The sequence below is a fragment of the Pan troglodytes genome, chromosome 13, assembly GCF_028858775.2.
Source record: "Pan troglodytes isolate AG18354 chromosome 13, NHGRI_mPanTro3-v2.0_pri, whole genome shotgun sequence".
NCBI classification, from domain to species: domain Eukaryota; kingdom Metazoa; phylum Chordata; class Mammalia; order Primates; family Hominidae; genus Pan; species Pan troglodytes.
In genome coordinates, this window is record NC_072411.2 from 39,082,838 (window position 1) to 39,104,211 (window position 21,374).

General features: G+C 36.5%; 1 protein-coding gene across 2 annotated transcripts in view; it reads left to right on the plus strand.

Annotated features, from left to right (window-relative positions):
- The window catches only part of THSD7B (thrombospondin type 1 domain containing 7B), a 908,985-nt gene that overhangs the window by 274,793 nt on the left and 612,818 nt on the right, over positions 1-21,374 (plus strand). For both annotated transcript variants that reach the window (XM_054679008.1, XM_009443389.3), the window contains exon 3: positions 13,482-14,292. In XM_054679008.1, coding sequence (XP_054534983.1) covers positions 13,482-14,292 — 811 coding nt within the window. The remainder of the gene's footprint in view (positions 1-13,481; positions 14,293-21,374) is intronic.

The following is a 21,374-nucleotide window of genomic DNA, read 5'->3' on the forward strand; positions in this document are numbered from 1 at the left end:
AGAGTTGACACAGGCTGCAGGCCATTGCTGTGTGCTCGCCCAGCTTGGAAAGGGTAATGAGGATAGATTTTCTCAGTGCACTATTGAGCGAAGGTTTGCATGTCCCATGGGTCTGTCAGCCCCTGGGCTGGTTGGGGATGTATTTATTATTGCAGTACATCTCTGATTTTCTTTAATTATTATACATGGTGGTGATTATTATAGTGGGTATCCCTCTCAGCCAAACAAATTAGGTGTGCAAGGAATATCATTTTCTTTAACTTACTTTGATTATTTACTTTGAGCCCTTCCTACCGCCAGGGTCCCCAATTATTTCCTCTGAAAAGTTCACCATTCTTCAGCTGTCAGTCAGTTGAAACTGGTCACTGCTTAGAGGGCTCTTTTTCCTGATAGGCTGGCTGGAGACTCTCTCTAGAGCTTCTGCACCATGCTTGGTTCTTTATGGTACTTTTCCACTGTGCTCAACTTGAGTCCTAGGTGTTTCTCAGTGACCTTGGCCTGCTCTGCCTGGTCACCCTAGGCAGCCATTCGTTCTCTGGGGAAGCAAGGTAAAGGGTCTCTCACTGACATTGAATTTTGATTCTTATCAGTTTTGCTCCGAGGAGGAGAAGAGCAGAGAGGAAGCTTTTGTTTTAATTATATGTATTTTTTGAGGCAGGAGGTGTGTGGCAGAAGCAGAGACTCCTTACCTCAGAAATACCCAAGGTAACCTACATAATGGCCTAGGAAGCTGGCACACAAACCCCAGAGGCTTGTTGGACTGTGTTGATGTTTTGCTCTATTACACCTCTTGTCTGAGAACATGAGCATGGGCCGCTGATGACCTGTTTAAAAGGGGCAAGGGGGAAAAGAGAAATATTAGGTGGAAGGAAACAATTGTTTAGGTTGATAATTCAAAAATGTCTTCCACCATCTTCTCTTAATAAATCTGTTTCTATAAACAAAACCTACTTCTTACACACATCTCTCCCATCCTTTAACCCCCACACTGAAGGTGAGTACTAGGTTTCTGACCTAGACTGTACCCTTCAGAACAATAATCTCACTCCACGCTCCTCTAGGGTGTGAGCATGAAGACATTTTGTGGAGAATCTTCCAGGTTTTAGTCGGGAACCTGCATCCTGACAGCTTTCTCGCTGCTTCTGGGGTTTTTCTCAGCTTCTCTTCCTTCCTCTTCAGGCAGAGGAGTGGTCCACATTAACAGCCTTGAAGCACAGCTGCTCCTGGCTCACTTCTTCTTAGATCTATTTTCCTGGATATCAGAGAATGTAATCATATCAACAATCTCTAAAAATATTACATTCACCCCCTTTTCATTTATTCTGCCAATTTTTCTGAAGATATCCAGGGAATTTTAGGCATCCAGGAATTCTTTTTAAAATTAGTCTCTTTGTAAGGCTGCTTTGAGGACTGCATGACATGTTTGCTGTAAAGTGTCCAGGATAATACTGGGTGTATTGATGCTGCGGTTACTATGATGAACCTGTGACCACCATGATAATTTCATCTCCCAGCACTTTTTAGCTTTTCTTGTACAAAAGTCCACCTTGGTTCCTGGGGGATATGTCCCAGGACCTCCAGTAGACACTTGAAACTGTGACTAGTACAGAACCCTGTGCATATTATGTTTTTTCCTATATACATACCTATGATAAAGTTTAATTTCTAAATTAGACACAATAAGATTAATAACCATAATAAAACAGATCAATTATAGTAATAATATTATAATAAAAACTGTGTGAAAGTGGTCCCTCTTTTTCTCTCTCTCAGAATGTCTCATACTATACTCATCTTTCTTCTTGTGATGATGTGGATCCTAAAATTAACAAGGATAAAATGACTGTGCGATGATGTGAAGGGAGGTGAATGGCGTAGGCATTGTGACATAGTGTTAGGCTGCCACTGACCTTCTGAATTCCTGAATCCATGTCACTATTCTGTACTTGCAGCAAGTGGCTTGGTGTCACTTGTTTCAGGGGATCCCTTGTTGAAGTCTTCCTTATGGGCTTAATGCTTTCTGGTGCAACACATTGCCATCAATGGCAACATGTTTCTCTTCCTGTCTTCCACCTAAAAATTTAAGGTCTTTTCCAACTCAGTACTTATGTACTGTGGCTGTAACTTTTGCAGTTTGAGGTGCAACAGCGAAACTAGGATGAATTTCTTTTTCCTTCTTCATAATTTCACAGGTAGAAGATTCATTCTGATGGTAGATCTTAATAACCTCAACATATGACTTGTTTTTTTTTTTCTCCTTATTAAGTCTAGAACTTTCCCCTTTTCACTTAAAGCTAACACTTTATGACTCCTCTTTGGTGTATCTGAATTGCCAGCATCACTACTCTTGCACTTTGAGGCCATTATGAGTAAAGTAAGGATTACTTGCACACAAGCACTGCCATACTGCAACATTGAATCTTGTAACCCAGAGGGCTGCTAAGTGACTAGTGGAGAGGCAGCATCTGCAGTGTGGATACACCTGACAAAGAAAGGATTCACATCCCCAGGCAGAAACATAAGCAGGACAAAGTGAGACCTCATCATATTATTCAAAACTTATGAATTGCTTATCTCTGGAATTTTCCATTTAGTATTTGGGAACTGCAGTTGACCATAGGTAACTAAAACCACAAAAAGTGAAGCCGCAGATAAATAGGAACTACTGTAGTAAGCTGGTATAATAGAATCTGATATGCAATTCTCATTTATTTACATTCTTCAAGGAAAAAGATAATATTTTACTTGTTGAGTGAGATTCCTGCATCATTTCATTAGAGCTATACTTAAGATCAAGGGTATTTCTGTAGTCTTGGGTGCTTTAGTACATTACCATGCTAGCCTTGAGAAGACTGGGTACCCCATTGCTGAATTCCATGGGCTTTATGGAGACTGGGAAGAAGGGATCTATAGAGTTGCAACAAAGAAAAACAGGCATTGCAAAAGGATTTGTGAAAAAACAGTATTTAAAAATTCTGTTGGGCACCATTATTAGGTGCCCAATAGAATACAGGTTTCTACCTACAATCATAAACTAAGGAAACACAGAGAAGAGACTTTTTCTCTTCAACTTTTTTTTTTCATTTTGGAAAAATCGTCAACCCATTGATGTTGTGAGTTTCTAGTGTTGACATTGCACCTAACTACGCTTGGACATGATTCTGCTGCCTATGATGCTACTTGTTCTAGCTTCAGTAATGTGCAATATTAATTAGACCCTAACTGTATGCCTAGTGCTGGGCTAGTACAGGGAATAGAGTAGTGAATAGGTTGAAAATGTTTCTACCTTCATGGAGTTTAGAGTCAACTGAGAGAGACAAGTATTAAACAGTGAATTCTACAATTAGATTTGTAATTGCAAGAGTGAATGCTTTGTAGGAGAATAAAGTACTATCAGAGCAGAGGGAAGAGTTCTCTACAGATATGCCTTGAGATCTAAAGGGTGAGTGGGAATGAATGTTACTGGGCTGTAGCAGGCAGTGTGGATAATTTGGTTTAAGAGACCCAGCCGGGTGTGGTGGCTCACGACTGTAATCCCAGCACTTTGGGAAGGCGACGTGGGCAGATCACCTGAGGTCGGGAGTTCGAGAGCAGCCTGGCCAACATGGCGAAACACCGTCTCTACTAAAAATACAAAAATTAGCTGGGCATGGTGGCGGGCACTTGTAATTCCAGCTACTTGGGAGGCTGAGGCAGGAGAATCATTTGAACCTGGGAGGCAGAGTTTGCAGTGAGCCAAGATCACGCCACTGCATTCCAGCCTGGGTGACAAGAGTGAAACTCCATCTCAAAAAAAAACAAAAGCAAAAAACAAAAAATTAAAAGACAGTCCATATGGCCGCCCAGGTATTGGAAGGAGCTTGGCTTATTGGGGGAACCAAATGGTGGCCAATGTGATGAGAGAGCAGTGAGTGGAGGTGGCTGGGCCAGGAAATCAGGACACTAAAGGAGTACGATGGGCCTGATCAAGCAGGCACTTGTATGTTATGTTAATAATATTGTTTTTCTTTATTTTGAAAGGAACAGGAAGCTGTTGATGAGCTTTTCACATGAAAATGATATACAGATGACATGCTGCACCCAAAGTGGTAGAAATTTGAATTATTAAAAGATATAATTAGGTCCTATAGGACCACAATAGGGAAAAGGAATTGATAGCAGGGGTGGAGTGGGGTGCAGCAGTGGATTCTTGAAGGCAGAATGGGAGGATACTCCTTTCATCCATGCAAGAGAAAGCAATGGTCTGCACCAAGGTTGCAGGTGGTGGTGGAATGGGATGAAGAAACTGGGGCAGATTGAAATAATGTTTAGGAGACAGAGCTGGTGGGTGATTGAATCTGATCTTTGTAAATCTTCCTGAAAGTCTTCAGCATACCCATTTGACTCTACTGGGTATATAGGTGTTTTAGTTGATTCTCGATAGAAAACAATATTGTGATTATGCCGTGTTGTAACCGAGCACAGGCTCAGGTGCTTACTGTTTGAAAAGCCAATAATGAGGATGAAGCGCAGTGAAAGGAAAGTGACTTTATTTCTAAAGCTAGCTGTGGAGAAGTGACTGGCTTATGCCTCCAGAAACTGCTTCTAATTTTAAACTAGGAAGAGGAGCTAAAAAAAGGAACTTGGAATGGGAGCCATGCAAGAGGGGTGCTGAATACAAGGTCCACGTGTCTTGTTCCAGTGGCCATTTCAAGCCATGGTCCACCAGGAGTGCGGCTGGCATCATCTCAACAATGCCAGGTTGTTGCTTTGAGGTAATCTCTGGAATTTTGCAGCTAAGTCTCCAGGCTTGGAGACAGAGGCTGTCTCAAGATTAGCCTCTGGAACTTCTAAGTAAACACATAATTAGATAACAAGCACACAGCTAGATAAATGTGCATAGGGCAAAGGAGTACATGGTGAGAAAGGGAAGGGAGTGGAGTTTTGGAGTGTCTCAAGACTATATTTTAAGACTAAGGAAGAAGGTCTCTACAGTTTTTTTTTTTTTTATACTTTACGTTCTGGGATACACATGCAGAACGTGCAGGTTTGTTACACAGGTATACACATGCCATGGTGGTTTGCCGCACCCATCAACCTGTCATCTACATTAGGTATTTCTCCTAATGCTATCCCTCCCCTTGCCCCCCACCCCCCAACAGGCCCTGGTGTGTGATGTTCCCCTCCCAGTGTCCATGTGTTCTCATTGTTCAATTCCCACTTATGAGTGAGAACAGTTTGTTTCATGGTTATATGGTCACACTGGGAAGAAAGGAGAAAAGAAAAAATTTTATAATGCATTTTGAAAGTAAACTACTCAGTTACAATGTTACTGCTATTTCTCAGATTTTTTTAAAAAAATATGCTAGCTTGAAAATTATTTTACAGACATGAGTCTCACAGTCTTAAAATTGCAGTTTCAAAAGAAAAAATTATTCCTTTGAAAAAAAAATGAGATGCACTAAATGTTCTGTCCACCAAAATGCAGCCAGTACTTTGTTTGTTCTCACTTGTATATCATATGAATATCTGCTACTAGAAAGAGATATGGGTTCAGGTACAGATACACTCCATGTATCTGTTACAGTGGTTGATTCTTGAAGTTAGGGAAAATATTGTCTTGGGTATGCTCTTGTGCAGTTTTTATCTCAGGCAAAATTAATTCTTGAGTTGCGTAATGGTAAATGAAATGTTTGCATGCTCACTGCCCTTTTGTTTTATGTATTTTTAAAGCTTGTGTGCATAGTCCCAACGTTACTGCCTTGCCTTGACCTCTAGTAGACAACATAAAAGAAAGCCTCTTTATCAAGTTCAGCATGTATTGATCATTCACTGGGTAAACAGAACTTTATTCTCATTTTTTTGATCAGGGACGCAGCTTAAAATTTTCAGCCTCCCTAGAACATCTTCTAGTTTGCTTTCTGTGTAGTACAAAGCAAACAGATATCTGGTCCTCTTGAGTGAAGTCAATGCCTAGGCTTTCTGTAAGCTCAAGGAGACAGTCCTTCAGGAGAACGTTGTGTGGGATTCAGCTGGTCTCTGTTTCTGGTTTACTCTTTATTGCCATTTCCATTTAACTGATGAGAAACAGCCAAGTAAATGATTTTCTTCCACTTCTCCAGGGAATCCAAAGGGCTTAGCTGAAGCATTTATTGTAAGTAAAGTCAAAGTTGAGTGAAGCCATATTTATGGGATGAAAACATTTCATAAATATCTTTTGACAGGTAGCAGAGCCCCAAGAGTTTTGAGGCCATCGCTCGAACCAGGGCATTGAGCTGGACAGAGACAGGGACACGGGCTTTCGGCAAGAGACGGGTGGCGGGGCCTTCGGCCCCACACACCAGCTGCACTAAAATCAGACTCCCTTCTAAATATGTTTTACCCAATGGCTTTGCAAGCCCCATTTGCTCAAGGGATATCATTGCTACAAATAATTAAATTGCAATTGTTGTGGAAGAGGTTTAGGATAAGATAGAACTGGAGAGGGCACCTGAGCTGTTTACCTTGTGCGGGTTCTTTGATCTCATGCGTTGATGTCCTCAATTGCAAAGCAGAACAATTTCAATAAGGCACATATGGTATTGGGAAGATGATAGTAGGTGTTCAAAACAAAAACAGAAATAATAAACCATGCCTATTACTATTATTGTAATTGTTATTCTAGGGACACATAATTTCTGATTGCTGTCTGAGGGTTCATTCCCGTGCTAAACCCCTGAATCTTGCTGGATGTACTTGAGCAGCAGTTTGACTGATGTTCTCAAGCAAACAAAGGCAGGAAGGATCTCATTTCACATAACAAATAGTGAAGGGACCCTGGGAGCAGCTATCTGCTCCAGGTGACAGACCGTCACAGAGGCCAAAAACCAGAATTAACAAGTGGAAATTACATTATAAACTTATATAACACAAACAACAAATTGCTTGTTAATGCTGAGATTTTTCGGCCTCTCTTCCCTCACCCACACCTTAGACTGCAACATTTATGGAGCCCTTATTCTTCCTTTGCAGTCTTAGAACTGTTCTAATAGAAACCAGCGTGATATAGAGTTACAAATTACTGGATTGGGTGTGTGTAAATAAAATTGTCAGCCCCATTTTTGCTCCAAATGATTGTGTGACCTTGGGCAAGTCACTGAATTTGTCTAGGCTTTACTTTTTCCTGCAAAAACTCTGGGCTGTAAGATTCCCTTGCCACTCCTACATTCTAGGAGGTTAGCAGGATGTAGGTTTTAGTGATCCTAAAGACCTACTTGTGTCAGATTGCTGTGAAATATATGAGGTTTGAGAGTCTTTTTTAGGCTTTAGAATTTTTAGAAAGTAGCATTCAAACCAGAAATATTGATAAACAATTTTTAAAAGGTGGTTTTCTGTCTCCGTGATGTTTGCATTAGCTGATAAGTGGTTCAAATACATGTCTAATCTGCTTTGCTGTCGAGCTACTTCTAATGGATGTTCTAGACACTGGCGACTAATAATTTGTAATCAAAAGTAAGTAACAGAGGCATTTTGCTTTTCAGTCAGAGGCATCTGTCCACAAAGATGAAATGGATTTACAATGTGCTATTAGTGCCAAACAAAAACACAATCATACAGAAAGAGCTGGGAACATTAGCAACAAAGCTTATGCTTACTTGAGGTATAAATATTCCATCCAAATGCTCTGCGGTAGTCTGCTATGGAATCATGAACTACCTTTATAAGTAAATCTTTAAGTGTGTGAAAATGAAGTTGTATATGTTACTTTTGCTGTTGAATTTTTCTGAGATTTATGGGAATACTTTAACACACATATTCAGGCCATGAGTGTACCATGAATGTTTTTTATTTTTTAAATGATTTTGATATAACTGAAATTTGTTTTGTTGTTGCAAAAAGTGCAAATGGAATTTTTTAATGAAATGCAACAGAGCTTAAGTTTCCTCTCATTTAAATTCTCGTATGTTTGTGTATTTTCTTTATTTAGTATTATCCAATGCGTAACTCAGTAATGGATATATCTGATGAGCAGGTTTTCATTGCTAGTTTAGAAAGTATTGAGTGACTTTGTGCATCTGCTGCTAGTGGAAGTTATTAATGATCATGATTGATTTAGAAATATAGACTTGGAAACTCTCATCCCTTCCTGTTTCCATCAGTGAGCCTGCCTCCAGGGCTGACTCTCAACTTCTGGCTTGCTGCTATAGATCTAGTGAGCTCTGGGAAACAAAAGCATTAAGATTGTTAATACTGTGTATAAAGTAAGTGTAAATAGGCCTAAAGGAAGGACCAAACACCCTCTTCAGGAGTAAATTGGTGTTACACTTCGTGCACAGCATTAACAGATATTTACTGCCTTATTTATTTTTGTATTCTCAGAATCTAATACACTACTCGTCAAGTAACAGAGAATGAATAATTGTTGTTATAATGAATGAATGTTCAGATGTCACTTTTTCTCATTGCTTGGGTTCTTAGATGCATTTTAGAAAGTGAACTTTCTTAAATAAATGTCTGCTATATAAGAGAGGTATTATTTTAATTATTCCGTAGTTGATGCGGTAGCTTTTTGAGAAGTAAAAGTCACTACATTAACCTATTGGAAGTGAAGCATCTTATAAGTAAGTCAATGTTGTTTTAAATCCGATTTTGTAATTCTGAGGTTTATGAGTGCTTTGATTTAGTAATTATTCACAAATAGTTTGCTTAAGTTGCTAAAACTCTGCATCATTATTCATGTCATCTCCCCATACCCCTTGCCCAAGTTAAAAATAAAGCAATGTCAGGATAATAAAAGCTGTGACAGGGAAAAATGAAAAATAAAGCAAACATCTCTTCTTATTGCATGCATGGTATTAAATCAGGGTTGCCACTTCAAATAGTGACCAATACTGTGCAAGAGCTATGGAGAGTGTGCTTATTTTCTTTGTCCTCTGGAGCGTCCTTTTTCGTTTGTTTCAGGCATTTTATTGAACACCACACCTAAAATTCAGGCATCCAGCATGCTTTCTTAAATGTGATGATTTATGTTCGGTGATGCATGCCCCCAACTAATCCAGTTAAGGGTGACTTAATTAAGAGGATAAAATTTGCCTGTGCTTTTCTGCTTCTAGCATTCACATTACAGCATTCACATATTTGCATTTCCTGCAAAAACACAGGCAGAAAAAAAGACAAATCACAGAGCCTTAAATTTGAAAGTGACCTGCGAGTTCATCAGTGCTACCCTTCCAAGTCCAAAGAATTCACTTCTAGGCCAAAATTTTAACGTGTTAATGTGTGATGTGGCTTAAAATACTTAGACTATTCAACAGCAGCTATATTCCTCTCACAAAAAGGGTAGCAAGTTGCAGATATATGACTCTTTACATAATGTTTGTCCAAGTAAACAGATACAGAACTACTGTCCCCATTACATCATTGAAGTATTTTCTGAGAAAGCAACCAGCATGAGTTTTATTAATAGTTTAGAGCTACATTACATCAGTAGTCAAACTTTTAATACTTAAATTATTCTAAATTTTGTTTTATTTTTATTACTTGGTGTCTGTTTTTGTTCACTAGGCATATAAAAATTCTTGACATTTAAAAACATAGTTTCTTATGTATTTCTTTAGATTATTTGTGAATACTGTTAATATATAATACATATATATTTTGTAATAAAAGCAAGGTTTTTTTGTATGTAGTAAATGTAAAGGTAATATTCTTCTTTCTTCATGCAACTGCTTACATTTTTAATTATTTCTTTTATTTGTGAACTTGGACAAGAGATGTAAGATTTCTCAAACTGCCAGTCACATTTTACTTCAATATTCATGATTTTTTGAAATGGCAAAACCCCTTAGGGCTGTGTGATTTTCACTCATGTATGTATTGAAAGTTCATAGCCAAATACAACTGAATAAATCATGGAGCACATTTTCTCTCCATGCCTGAGAACTGCAAATGGCTATAGGTCAATTGCTGAAAGGTCTTGTCTTCATCTCATATGTCTTGTTTGTAATTTGTTTTTCATTTATTCCATGTGTGCACAATTCAGTTTGCATTTGCTTGTTATTTACATGTTTTTTGGTTGTCCTCAAAGTTTGCTTTAATATAAGGAGGAACTATTCTAGTTTGACTCTGCCTTTCTAAATGTCCTGACCAAGGTTTATTAACATGCATGTGTCTTACCTCACAAGAGCCAGTATCCTAAATTTCCAGGCCAAGGAGTGGGGAGTAATTGTTTACATACTGCCTTCATTACCTGTTCTACTCATACCCAAATGAATATTAACATATATAGCATAATATTGAATTAACTCATATCCAAAATTAATATAGCTTAATATTCCTTTGGATAATTTTTAGAGTTAATATTGGATATGAGTTAATCCAAAATTAACTCACATCCAAATAGGAGATCATGGCTAAGCTAAGAAACATCTTCAAATATAGCAATTTTAATTACTTAATAGTTATCCTTTTTTCCTCCAATGATGCAGAAAAAATTTTGCTGCTTGATAAAATTCTTCATTTGATCTTAGCCAAAAGGCTAAGGAATTATTTGGAAAAATTCTGTAAAGAAAGAGGAGATGAAATCTAAGGGAAGAATAATATTTCTAAAGTTTAAAATAGTAATGATTTCAAATAACCAAAAAAGAGATAGCTTATTTTGAAAGTGGAGAATTTATAATAAAAAAAAATAAGAGAATGTCATAGTCAAATGCTTTAAAAGTAAAGACAAGAGTTACTTGGCCAGATATTCTAAATGAATTAAGTGTAATATTAACTTTTGGAGATTGATCAGAAATAGGTCCAACTTTTCTGATCTTACTTTCATTAATCCATGCAAAAAAAATCCTGAGTGGAAAATTGTGTATGCTTAATACCTAATCAAATAGAGATAAACTGACAGCCATTACTTAAAAATCCACAGTGCTCTACAAAAAAAAATTTCCTTTAACTTTATCCAATAACTGTTTTATATTATTCAAGATTAATTTTAGATTTTAAAGTTTGCTGTGTTTGTATATATTTTGAAATATTCCTTTACTGAGTAACTGTGGGAATTTCGGGGCAATAATAAAAATTTATATGAATGGTCTGACATGATGGACAATGAATAGAACACTTAAACTGAAACTTCTCTAGAACATTAGGACAGAGAAAGCCTCCCAGTCACTTTCAAGTAACAAGAAACATCTCAATTTGCAAAGTAAAGAATTGTGAGTAATCTACATTACCGAATTGTGGGTGGCTGATTAAGTCAGCCCGTGCTAAGATCGCCGTTTTCAACACATGTTCTCTATACTATAAGCAGTCTGTGCTGGGACAACAGACTGGAGGAAGGTAGTGGGCAAACTCAGGGGCATTTTGGTAATGAAAGCTGACCTGCTCCAGTGAAACCTGTTCTGTTTCAGCAAGAGAAGTCTCTAGTATGTTTTCTATGTTAATCTCTCTCACAAAGTGGCAGAAGGCATTGACATGCTATTGCCAAGAATGCCAGGTGTATATGGCTAGAACAGGGATGTGAGGAAGAACTGAGATGACTAGTTGCATTAGAACCAGACCCTTTTGTCCTACTAAAGTGACAGATCCTCATTTTAGTGTGTGGCCCCAGTGCAGATAACCTGCTTCTCTGGGGATGTATATGTTTCTTCCTAAATGCATGTGACTACGTACATGTCTACTATTTGTACAAATGTAGTGGATGCTAATGAAAATATTTTTCATGGAGTAATTAAACATCATTTGGGGCAGCTGGTCAGATTCAGGGAAACAGAGAGAGCTTGTGTAAATTCATATGCCTCTTAGGGTCTGAAGTGCCTTATGATCATCACAGTCCTGAGACAGGGGCAAAGGTACCTAGTTAAGCTGATAAAACTTTTTTTTTTTTTTAATTTTAAGTTCTGGGATATGTGGGCTGAACATGCAGGTTTGTTACATAGGTATACATGTGCCATGGTGGTTTGCTGCACCTGTTAACCCGTCATCTAGGTTTTAAGACCCGCATGCATTAGGTATTCGTCTTAATGCTCTCCCCACCCTTGCCCCCCATACCCCGACAGGCCCTGGTGGGTGATATTCCCCTCCCTGTGTCCATGTGTTCTCATTGTTCAACTCCCACTTACGAGTGAGAACATGCAGTGTTTGGTTTTCTATTCCTGTGTTCGTTTGCTGAGGATGATGGTTTCCAGCTTCATCCACGTCCCTGTGAAGGACATGAACTCATTCTTTTTTATGGCTGCATAGTATTCCATGGTGTACGTGTGCCACATTTTCTTTATCCGGTCTATAATTGATGGGCATTTGGGTTGGTTCCAAGTCTTTGATATTGTGAATAGTGCTGCAATAAACATACGTGTGCATGTGTCTTTACAGTAGAATGATTTATAATCCTTTGGGATCAATCCTTTATACCCAGTAATGAGATTGCTGGGTTGAATGGTATTTCTGGTTCTAGATCCTTGAGGAATCACCACACTGTCTTTCACTATGGTTGAACTAATTTACACTCCCACCAACAGGTTCAGATTACGTATTTAAATAAAATGAAAGAGAAGAAACTATTTTTTTCATTGTTGTTGACACAAAATGTGATTACTTACTGTCCTTGTGAAAAGATACCAACTTTCTGGATAAGGCCTGCTGGTATGTCTGTAGATGAGATGCAAAAAATATGATAAACGTCAATGGGCAGCTCCCTCATCTGTCCATTTCTTGGACTCTTACCTACACAAATGAATTAGTTAATTAAAAGATCTGGCATATTACAAGCTAATGTTGGAAACTTTACCTGGAGTCAGTACCCATCAGAAATCAAAATGAGTACACTTCAAGGATTCTAGGGGCACAATTTCCAGAGACAATTCAGTGCTGCTGCTTCTCTTATTACCTTACCTTTCCCCTGCACCCCATTGTTATTTTCATGCAATTCTCTCTGCAAGTACTAACCAAAACTGAGGACAATTATTTTGAAAATGAAAATAGGATACTTTGGCAACTTAGGGTGTTAAACATATCTCTCTTCTGAGCTTCTTAGAGTTTGAGCTGAAAGACTGGAAATATGAAAAATTCTACTTTATTAAAATCCTGGCTTTAGGGCTTTTCTTTTGAATGAAACACCACCTCAGTGGAAAGTATTAATATTGAGTTAGATGTATAGGCTTTGGAACGTAGTAGTTATAATGGTACCAATCATTTATTAAATTTGTATTGTCTACTTGACACATTGTATCATTTATCTTCAGAGCAATTCTACAAGTCGGTGCTTTTATTATCTTCTACCTTATATAGGTGAGGAACTTTCTAAGGCTTAGAAAGTTGAAATAATTCATCCAAGTTTACATTACTGATGGAATGCTTATTTCAACAAGAGTGTCCATATTCTGAACCACTAAATTATGTTGTCTCTGTTCCACCAAAATTCCTAATTTCATACTGCTTGTGTTGGAAAGTGTGTTAATTGACATCTACTTACCTGTGAATTGCTGAATGTAATCTCTGAGTAATTAACATCCTTGTTTTTCTGCCTGTAGGTCCCTGGGGAAGGTGTACAGGAGACTGTGGTCCCGGAGGAGTCCAGAGTCGGGCAGTGTGGTGTTTTCATGTTGACGGGTGGACGAGTCACCTGTCTAACTGTGGTGAGAGCAACAGGCCTCCAAAGGAAAGAAGTTGTTTCCGAGTCTGTGACTGGCACAGTGACCTCTTTCAGTGGGAGGTTTCTGACTGGCACCACTGTGTGCTTGTTCCTTACGCTCGCGGTGAAGTCAAGCCTCGGATTGCAGAGTGTGTGACGGCTCAGCATGGACTGCAGCACCGGATGGTGCGCTGCATTCAGAAGCTGAACCGAACTGTGGTTGCAAATGAAATATGCGAACACTTTGCCCCTCAGCCTCCTACAGAACAGGCTTGCCTCATTCCTTGTCCCCGGGATTGTGTAGTATCTGAGTTCTTACCATGGTCCAACTGTAGCAAGGGATGTGGGAAGAAATTGCAGCATAGAACTCGCGCGGTCATAGCTCCCCCTCTCTTTGGTGGTTTGCAATGTCCAAATCTGACTGAGTCAAGAGCCTGTGATGCTTCCATTTCCTGTCCTCTTGGGGAAGAGGAATATACATTTAGCCTTAAGGTTGGACCATGGAGTAAATGCAGACTGCCTCATCTTAAAGAAATTAATCCAAGCGGAAGAACTGTTCTGGATTTTAACTCTGATTCAAATGAGCGAGTCACCTTTAAGCATCAAAGTTACAAAGCACATCATCATTCGAAGTCTTGGGCAATAGAGATAGGTTATCAAACCCGGCAGGTTTCGTGTACAAGAAGTGATGGACAAAATGCTATGTTAAGGTAGGAGACCTTTGATGCTTGAATTTGATTCACCTAAAATATTTTATAGTGCAACTTTATAAAGCTTCTTTATGATTTTCTACAAAGCGAAAATGGCAACGAGGTTTATAATTTAGGTTTTTAGAAGTTTCATGTAAGAAATTTTTAATTTCACTGGGAGGTTTTCAAAATTGCATAGTTTAGACCAAGCAGTGTTCTAGCATTCTTGTGTGATTAGTAATGCAATTATATATATAGGATAAGTCGTATTTCCACATTTTATCAAGACAGTAACTAGTATAAAACTAGATCTGCCATTACAACAGTGATAGAAGACTAAGGGGCTTCTCATAATGATAAAAATTCAAGTTCAATTTCAAATGTGGGATATGAATTATGTAAATATTTTTGTTTTTCAGAACATTTGTCCTTTAAAATTTTATTTTTGTTTTTATTTGTTTACTTTTGTTTTCACTGTTATCAACATTCTTTGACATCTGTGTTGTACATTTTTTATACTAGCAATAATACTGAAAAGTTGTTCCAAGGGTGCTTTCTTTGGCATTATTTTGATAAAGGTATTAACTTGCGCAAGCAGTAATTAGAATGACCTACTGGAGAAGAAATAAACTATTAAAGCAACAGCTTAGGTTTCAAATTTATGCTTGTTTTATTTTAAATTGTAGTCTAAAACATCATGACATAAACTCACAGAAATATATTGAAAGTAGTATTTGTTTAATTTTACCCCAGAGGGTCTTAAATGAAGCATTTGTGTATTACTAAGTTTCTTCCAAATTAAGATGCCTTTCAATAGTACTTAAATTACCAAACAACATAATGCTTGTCTTTAGAATTAATCATTCTCATCAGTTGCTGCCTTCTTGGGATCCACAGCTGACCAGGAGATGCCCAGAAGACTACCACTGTTGTTTATGAACAAAGTAATGTGATGATTGTTTTTTTTTCCATTTGACTTCACAAATGAGTATATTTTATCCTTGATGCTTCATTCTGATTTATGCCATATGAAATTGGCAAGTCCATTGAAGAATGATTTGCAGCTTTTTATTGCCTACTTCTTTGAAGTCCAGATTAAGCAAAAGATTCATGCAATTTGTTTGAATGTGTGTGGGGTTGTGTAAATACATTGTTTTCTTAATATTCCATACTGTATTGCTGAAGTGAGCATTACATAGAATCTTTTCATTTTGTTTGTGCATTTTTGCAGTGTTTTTCTTTTTTGAATAGACTTGATTTTTCAGATCAATTTTTAAGTTTTCAGAAAAAATGAGTGAAAGTACTGAGTTCCTGTATACTCCCTGTCTCCAACATATAGTTTTTTCCTATTATTAACATCTTGCATTCATGTGATAGTTTCATAAACAAACATTTCATAGTTACATACACAAACATTGAGTGCATAACACAGTTCAAATTGTGTTCCCCTCCCCAAATTTATGTGTCGAAATTCTAACCATGAGTGTAATGTTTTTAGGAGGCATGGGGCCTTTGGGAGGTAATTATGTCGTGATGATGCAGTTCTCATAGATGGGATTAGTGCGCCATGAGAGCTTCCTCTCACTCTTTTTCTGCCATTTGAGGATACAATGTGAAGTCAGCAGTCTGCAAGCCAGAAGAGAGAACCCACCAGAATGTGACTATGCTGGTACCCTGGTCTCAGACTTCCAGCCTCTAGAACTGTGAGAAATAGATTTCTGTTGTTTTTTAAGCCTTCCAGCTTCTGGTACTTTGTTATAGCAGCTTGAATTGCCGAAGACTAACTGATATAAAAATAAATACCATAGTTTGGGAATTTAAATGAGAAATTTATTTCCACAGTTCTGGAGGCTGGAAAGTCCAAATTCAAGGTGTGTCTTGATTTAGTTCGTGATGAAGGTTGTCTTCTTGTCTTAAAGATGGCCATCTTCTTGCTGTGTCCTCACATGGTGGGGGAGAGAGAGAAAAAAAGAGAGCACTCTATGTCTCTTCTTATAAGGGCACCAATCCTATCACAAGGGCTCCACTCTCATGACCTGATTACATTAGAAAGTTCCCATATTCAAAATGGAGGTTAGAGTTTCAACATTTGAATTTTGGAGGAACACAATTCAGTGTGCAGCAGGCACATTGGTTACAATTGATGAGCTAATATTGATACATTACTATTAATAAAGACTATAGTTTACATTAGGATTCGCCCTTTGTATTGTACATTCTATTGGTTTGACAAATGAATAATGACATGGATCCACCATTACAGTATCATACAGAGTAGTTTTACTCCCCTAAGTATCCCTTGTACTCTATTTACTCATCCTTCCCTCTCTCCCTGAGAACCCCTGGCAACTACTGACCATTTTACTGACTGTCCTCAAAGTTTTGCCTTTTTAAAAAATGTTATATAGTTAGAATTATATATGTAGCTTTTTCTGGTTGACTTATTTCACTTTGCAATATGCATTTAAGTTTGCTCCATCCATGTCTGTTTGTGACTTGGTAGCTTATTTCTTTTTATCACTGAATAATATTCCATTTTGTGGTACTATAGTTTGTTCATTCACCTACTGAAGTACATCTTGGTTGCTATCAAGTTTTGGCAATTTTGAATAAAGCTGCTGTAAAAGTTTATGTGTGTAATTTTTTGTGAACATAGGTTTTCAAGTCATTTGGGTTAATATCAAGTAGTGCAATTGCTGTGTGGTATAGCAAGAGTATGTTTAGTTTTGTAAGAAACTGCCCAGCTGTCTTCCAGAATGGCTGTGCCACTTTGCAATGCCACCAGCAATTAGTGGAAGTTCTATTTTGTCACATCACTGGGATTTGTTGTCAGTATTTTGGAGTTTTGCCATTCGAATAGGTGTGTAATGGCATCTCATTGTTTTAAATTGCGATTCCTTAATGACATGTGATGCTGAAAATCTTTTCATACACTTGCTTGCCATCTGTATATATTATTTGAAAAGGTGTGTATTCAGATGTTTTGTCTATTTTTTAATTGAGTTGTTTTCTTATTGTTGAATTTTAAGAGTTATTTGTATATTTTGGATACCAGTCCTTTATCAGATATGTGTTTTGCAAATATTTTTGACAGTCTATGATTTGTGTTTTCATTTTCTTGATGGTGTTGTTCACAGAGAAAATATTTTTAATTTTAATGAAGCCCAACTTCTCAATATTTTTTCAAGGATCTTTTTTTTTTGGTGTTGTTTAAAAATATCACTAAACCCAAAGTCAACTGAATTTTTCTCTTATATTTTCTTCTACGAGTTGCATAATTTTGTTTATTATATTTAGGTCTATCATTCATTTTGAGGTTTTTTGGTGAAAGGTATAGGGTCTATGTCTGCATTCTTTTTAAAAAAGATTATTATATGTTCAGTTGTTCCAGCACCATTTATTGTAAAGAATATCTTTTCTCTATTGAGTTACCTATGCTTTTTTGACAAAGATCAGTTGACTATGTTGATACGAGTCTGTTCTATGCCTTCAATTTTTATTCTATTTTACTATCTATTATTTGTTAGTAACACAATGTTTTGAGTAATGTAGTTTTATAGTAAATTGTAAAGCAGAGAAGTGTCAGTCTTCCTATTTTTTTTCTTCCTATGTGTTGTCTGCCGTGAATCTTTTGCTTTTTCATATAAACTTTGGAACTACTTTTTGATATCCACAAAATAACTTCCAAGATTTTGATTGGGATTGCATGTAATGGAAGATCAATTTGGGAAGAACTAATATATTGATAATACTGAGTCATCCTATTCTGGTACACAGGATATCTCTCCATTTATTTAATTCTTGTTTATTTTGTCAGGGTCTTGGAGGGTTTTTAAAAAAATATATCTCGTACATATTGTGTCAGATTTAGATTAATTTACCTTTTTTGGTGCTAACATAAATGGTATTGTGTTTTTAATTTCATATTGCAATTGTGCATTGCTGGTATAATAAGAAAACCGTTAACTTTTTATATTAACCTTGCATCCTGCAACTTTGTTATAGTCACTTATTATCCAGAGATTTTCATTGCTGTAGTTGTTGATTTTTTGAGATTACTTACATAAATAAGCATGTCAGCATGTCATCTGCAAAAAAAAAAAAAGGAAAAATTATTGCTTTCTTTCCAATCTGAATATGTTTTCTTTATTTTATTTTCTTGTCTTCATTAGCCAAGACTTCCAGTACAATGTTATACAGGAGTGATGAGAAAGGACATTCTTTTTTTTTGTACTGGGAAAGAAATCTATGCTGTCACCATTAAGTGTTTTGTTAGCTATAGGTTTTTTTTTTTTGTAGGTGTTTTGATCAAGTCAAGGAAGTTCCCCTTCATTCTTAGTTTTCTGAGAATTTTCCTTATAAATAATCATTAGATTTTGTTAAATATTTTTTCTGCCTCTATTGATCTGATTATATGATTTTTGTTCATTAGCCTGTTTATGTTATGGATTACATTAATTGATTTTCAAATGTTGAACCAGCTTTGTGTATGTGGAATAAATCCCACTTAGCTGCGACGTAAATTCCTTTTATATAGTGTTGGATTCGACTTGCTAGTATTTTATTGAGACTTATTTCATGTATGTTTATGAGAAATGTTGATCTTTGTTGTCCTTACTTGTAATGTCTTTGTTGTGATGTTAGGGTAATGCTGCCCTCTTTGAATGAATTGGAAAGTATTTTCTGTGCTTTCATTTTCTGAAAGAAATTGTTGAGAATTGGTATAATTTTCCCTTGAATGTTTGGTAGTGAACCCTCTGGACCTCATGCTTTCTGATTTGGAAAGTTACTAAATACTGGTTTAATTTCTTTTAACAGATTTAGGACTATTCGTATCATTGATTTCTCTTTGGGTGTTTTGCTAGATTTTGTCTTTCAAGGAATTGGCTCATTTCATCTAGATTATCAAATTTAGGGACATAGAGTTGTTCATAATATCCCTTTTTCCTTTTAATAGCCATGGGATTATTAATGATTACCCTTCTTACGTTTCCAGTATTAATAATTTGTATCCTCTCTTTTTTTTCCTAACCTGGCTAGAGGTTCATTAATTTTATCAGTGCTTTTAAAAACCAACTTTTGGTTTTGATGATTTTTTTCTATTGATTTTTTTTCTAATTTCATTGATTTTGACTCTGATTTTATTATTTCTTTTCTTCTGCTTACTTTAGATTTAATTGCTCTTCTTTTTCTAGTTTCCTAAGGTGGAAACTTAGGTTACTCATTTGAGATCTCTCTTCTTTACTATTAGATGCATTCAATTTCCTCAAGCCCTTTCTCTTTGTTCCACAAATTCTGATAATTTGCATTATTTTCATGTAGTTCTAAATATTTTTGCATTTCTCTTGAGATTTTCTTGATCCATGTGTTATTTAAGAGTGTCTTGTTTAATCTCTATATATTTTAGGGTTCTCTATTTTGTTATTAATTTTAGTTTAATTCCATTGTGTCCTGGGAGCATATGTTGTATGATTTCTATTCTTTTAGATTTGTTAAGGTGTGTTTCATGGCCCAGAAATATGGCTTATCTTGAATATTTTATGTGAACTCAAGAAGAATGTGTGTACTCTGCTGTAGTTGGATAAAATATTCTATAAATGTCAATTATATCCAGTTGATTGATGGTGCTGTTCAGTTCAACTATGTTCTTACTGATGTTATTCCTGATGGATCTGTCGATTACTAGAGAGGAGTGTTGAGGTCTCCAAAAACAATACAAATTTTGTCTATTTGCAGTTATAACAGACTTTTCCTCATAGATTTTGACACTCTGTTGTTAGATAATACATATTAATGACTGCTATATCTTATTGGAGAAATAATCTCTTTATTATTATGTAATGCCCACCCCCACCTTAATCCCTGACAATTTTCTTTGCTCTAAATTCTCCATTGTCTGGAATTATGATACCTACTCCACCTTTTTTTGATTAATGCTAGCATAGTATATCTATGCTTACTGACAAAAAGTGTATTCATCTGTCTTGTAGATAACATATAATTGGATGCTGTTTATTATTCACTCTGACAGTCTGTCTTTTAATTAGTGTATTTAGATCATTTATGCTTAAAGTGATCATCAATACAATTGTATTAATATTTACTGTGGTCATTATTTTTCATTTATTGTCCTTGTTCTTTGCTCCTTTTTAATTTTAATTTATTATTTTTTATTTAATTTTTAGCTTTTGTAGGTGCATAGTAGGTGTATATATTTATGGGTTACATGAGATATTTTGATACAAGCATGCAATGCATTGTAATCATATCAGGGTAAATGGAGTATTTATCACCTCAAGCATTTATCCTTTGTGTTACAAACAATCCAGTTATACTCAGCTATTTTAAAATGCACAATTAAATTATTTTTTACTATATCACTCTGTTTTGCTAGCAAATACTAGGTTGTATTCATTCTTTCTAACTGTTACTGTGTGCCCATTAATCTCCATTTTCCCCAATCACCACTACTCTTCCCAGACTCTGGAAACCAGCCTCTATTCTCTAGCTCCATGAGTTCAATTGTTTTAATTTTTAATTGTCACAGGTAAGTGAGAACATGCAAAGCTTGTCTTTCTGTGCCTGGCCATTTAACTTAACAACTTCCAGTTCCATCCATGTTGGTGCAGATGACAGGATCTCATTGGTTTTTATAGCTGACTAGTACTCCATTGTGTATATGTACCAGATTTTCTTTATTCATTTGTTGATGGACACTTGGGTTGCTTCCAAATCTTGACTATTGTGGACAGTGCTACAGTAAATATGGGAGTTCAGCTATCTCTTTTATGTACTGATTTCCTTTCTTTTGTGTCCGTAGCAGTGGGATTGCTAGATAGTACGGTAGCTCTATTTTTAGTTTTTCGAGGAGCCTCTAAACTGTTCTCCATAGTGGTTGTACTGTGTTCCAACAAACAGTGTACAGTGATTCCCTTTTTTCCACATCCTCACCAGCATTTGTTATTGCTTGTCATTTGTATAAAACTCATTTTAACTGGGATGAGATGATATCTCATTTTAATTTTGATTTGCATTTCTCTGATGATCAGTGATGCTGAGCACCTTTCCATATGCCTGTTTGTCATTTCTATGTATTCTTTTGA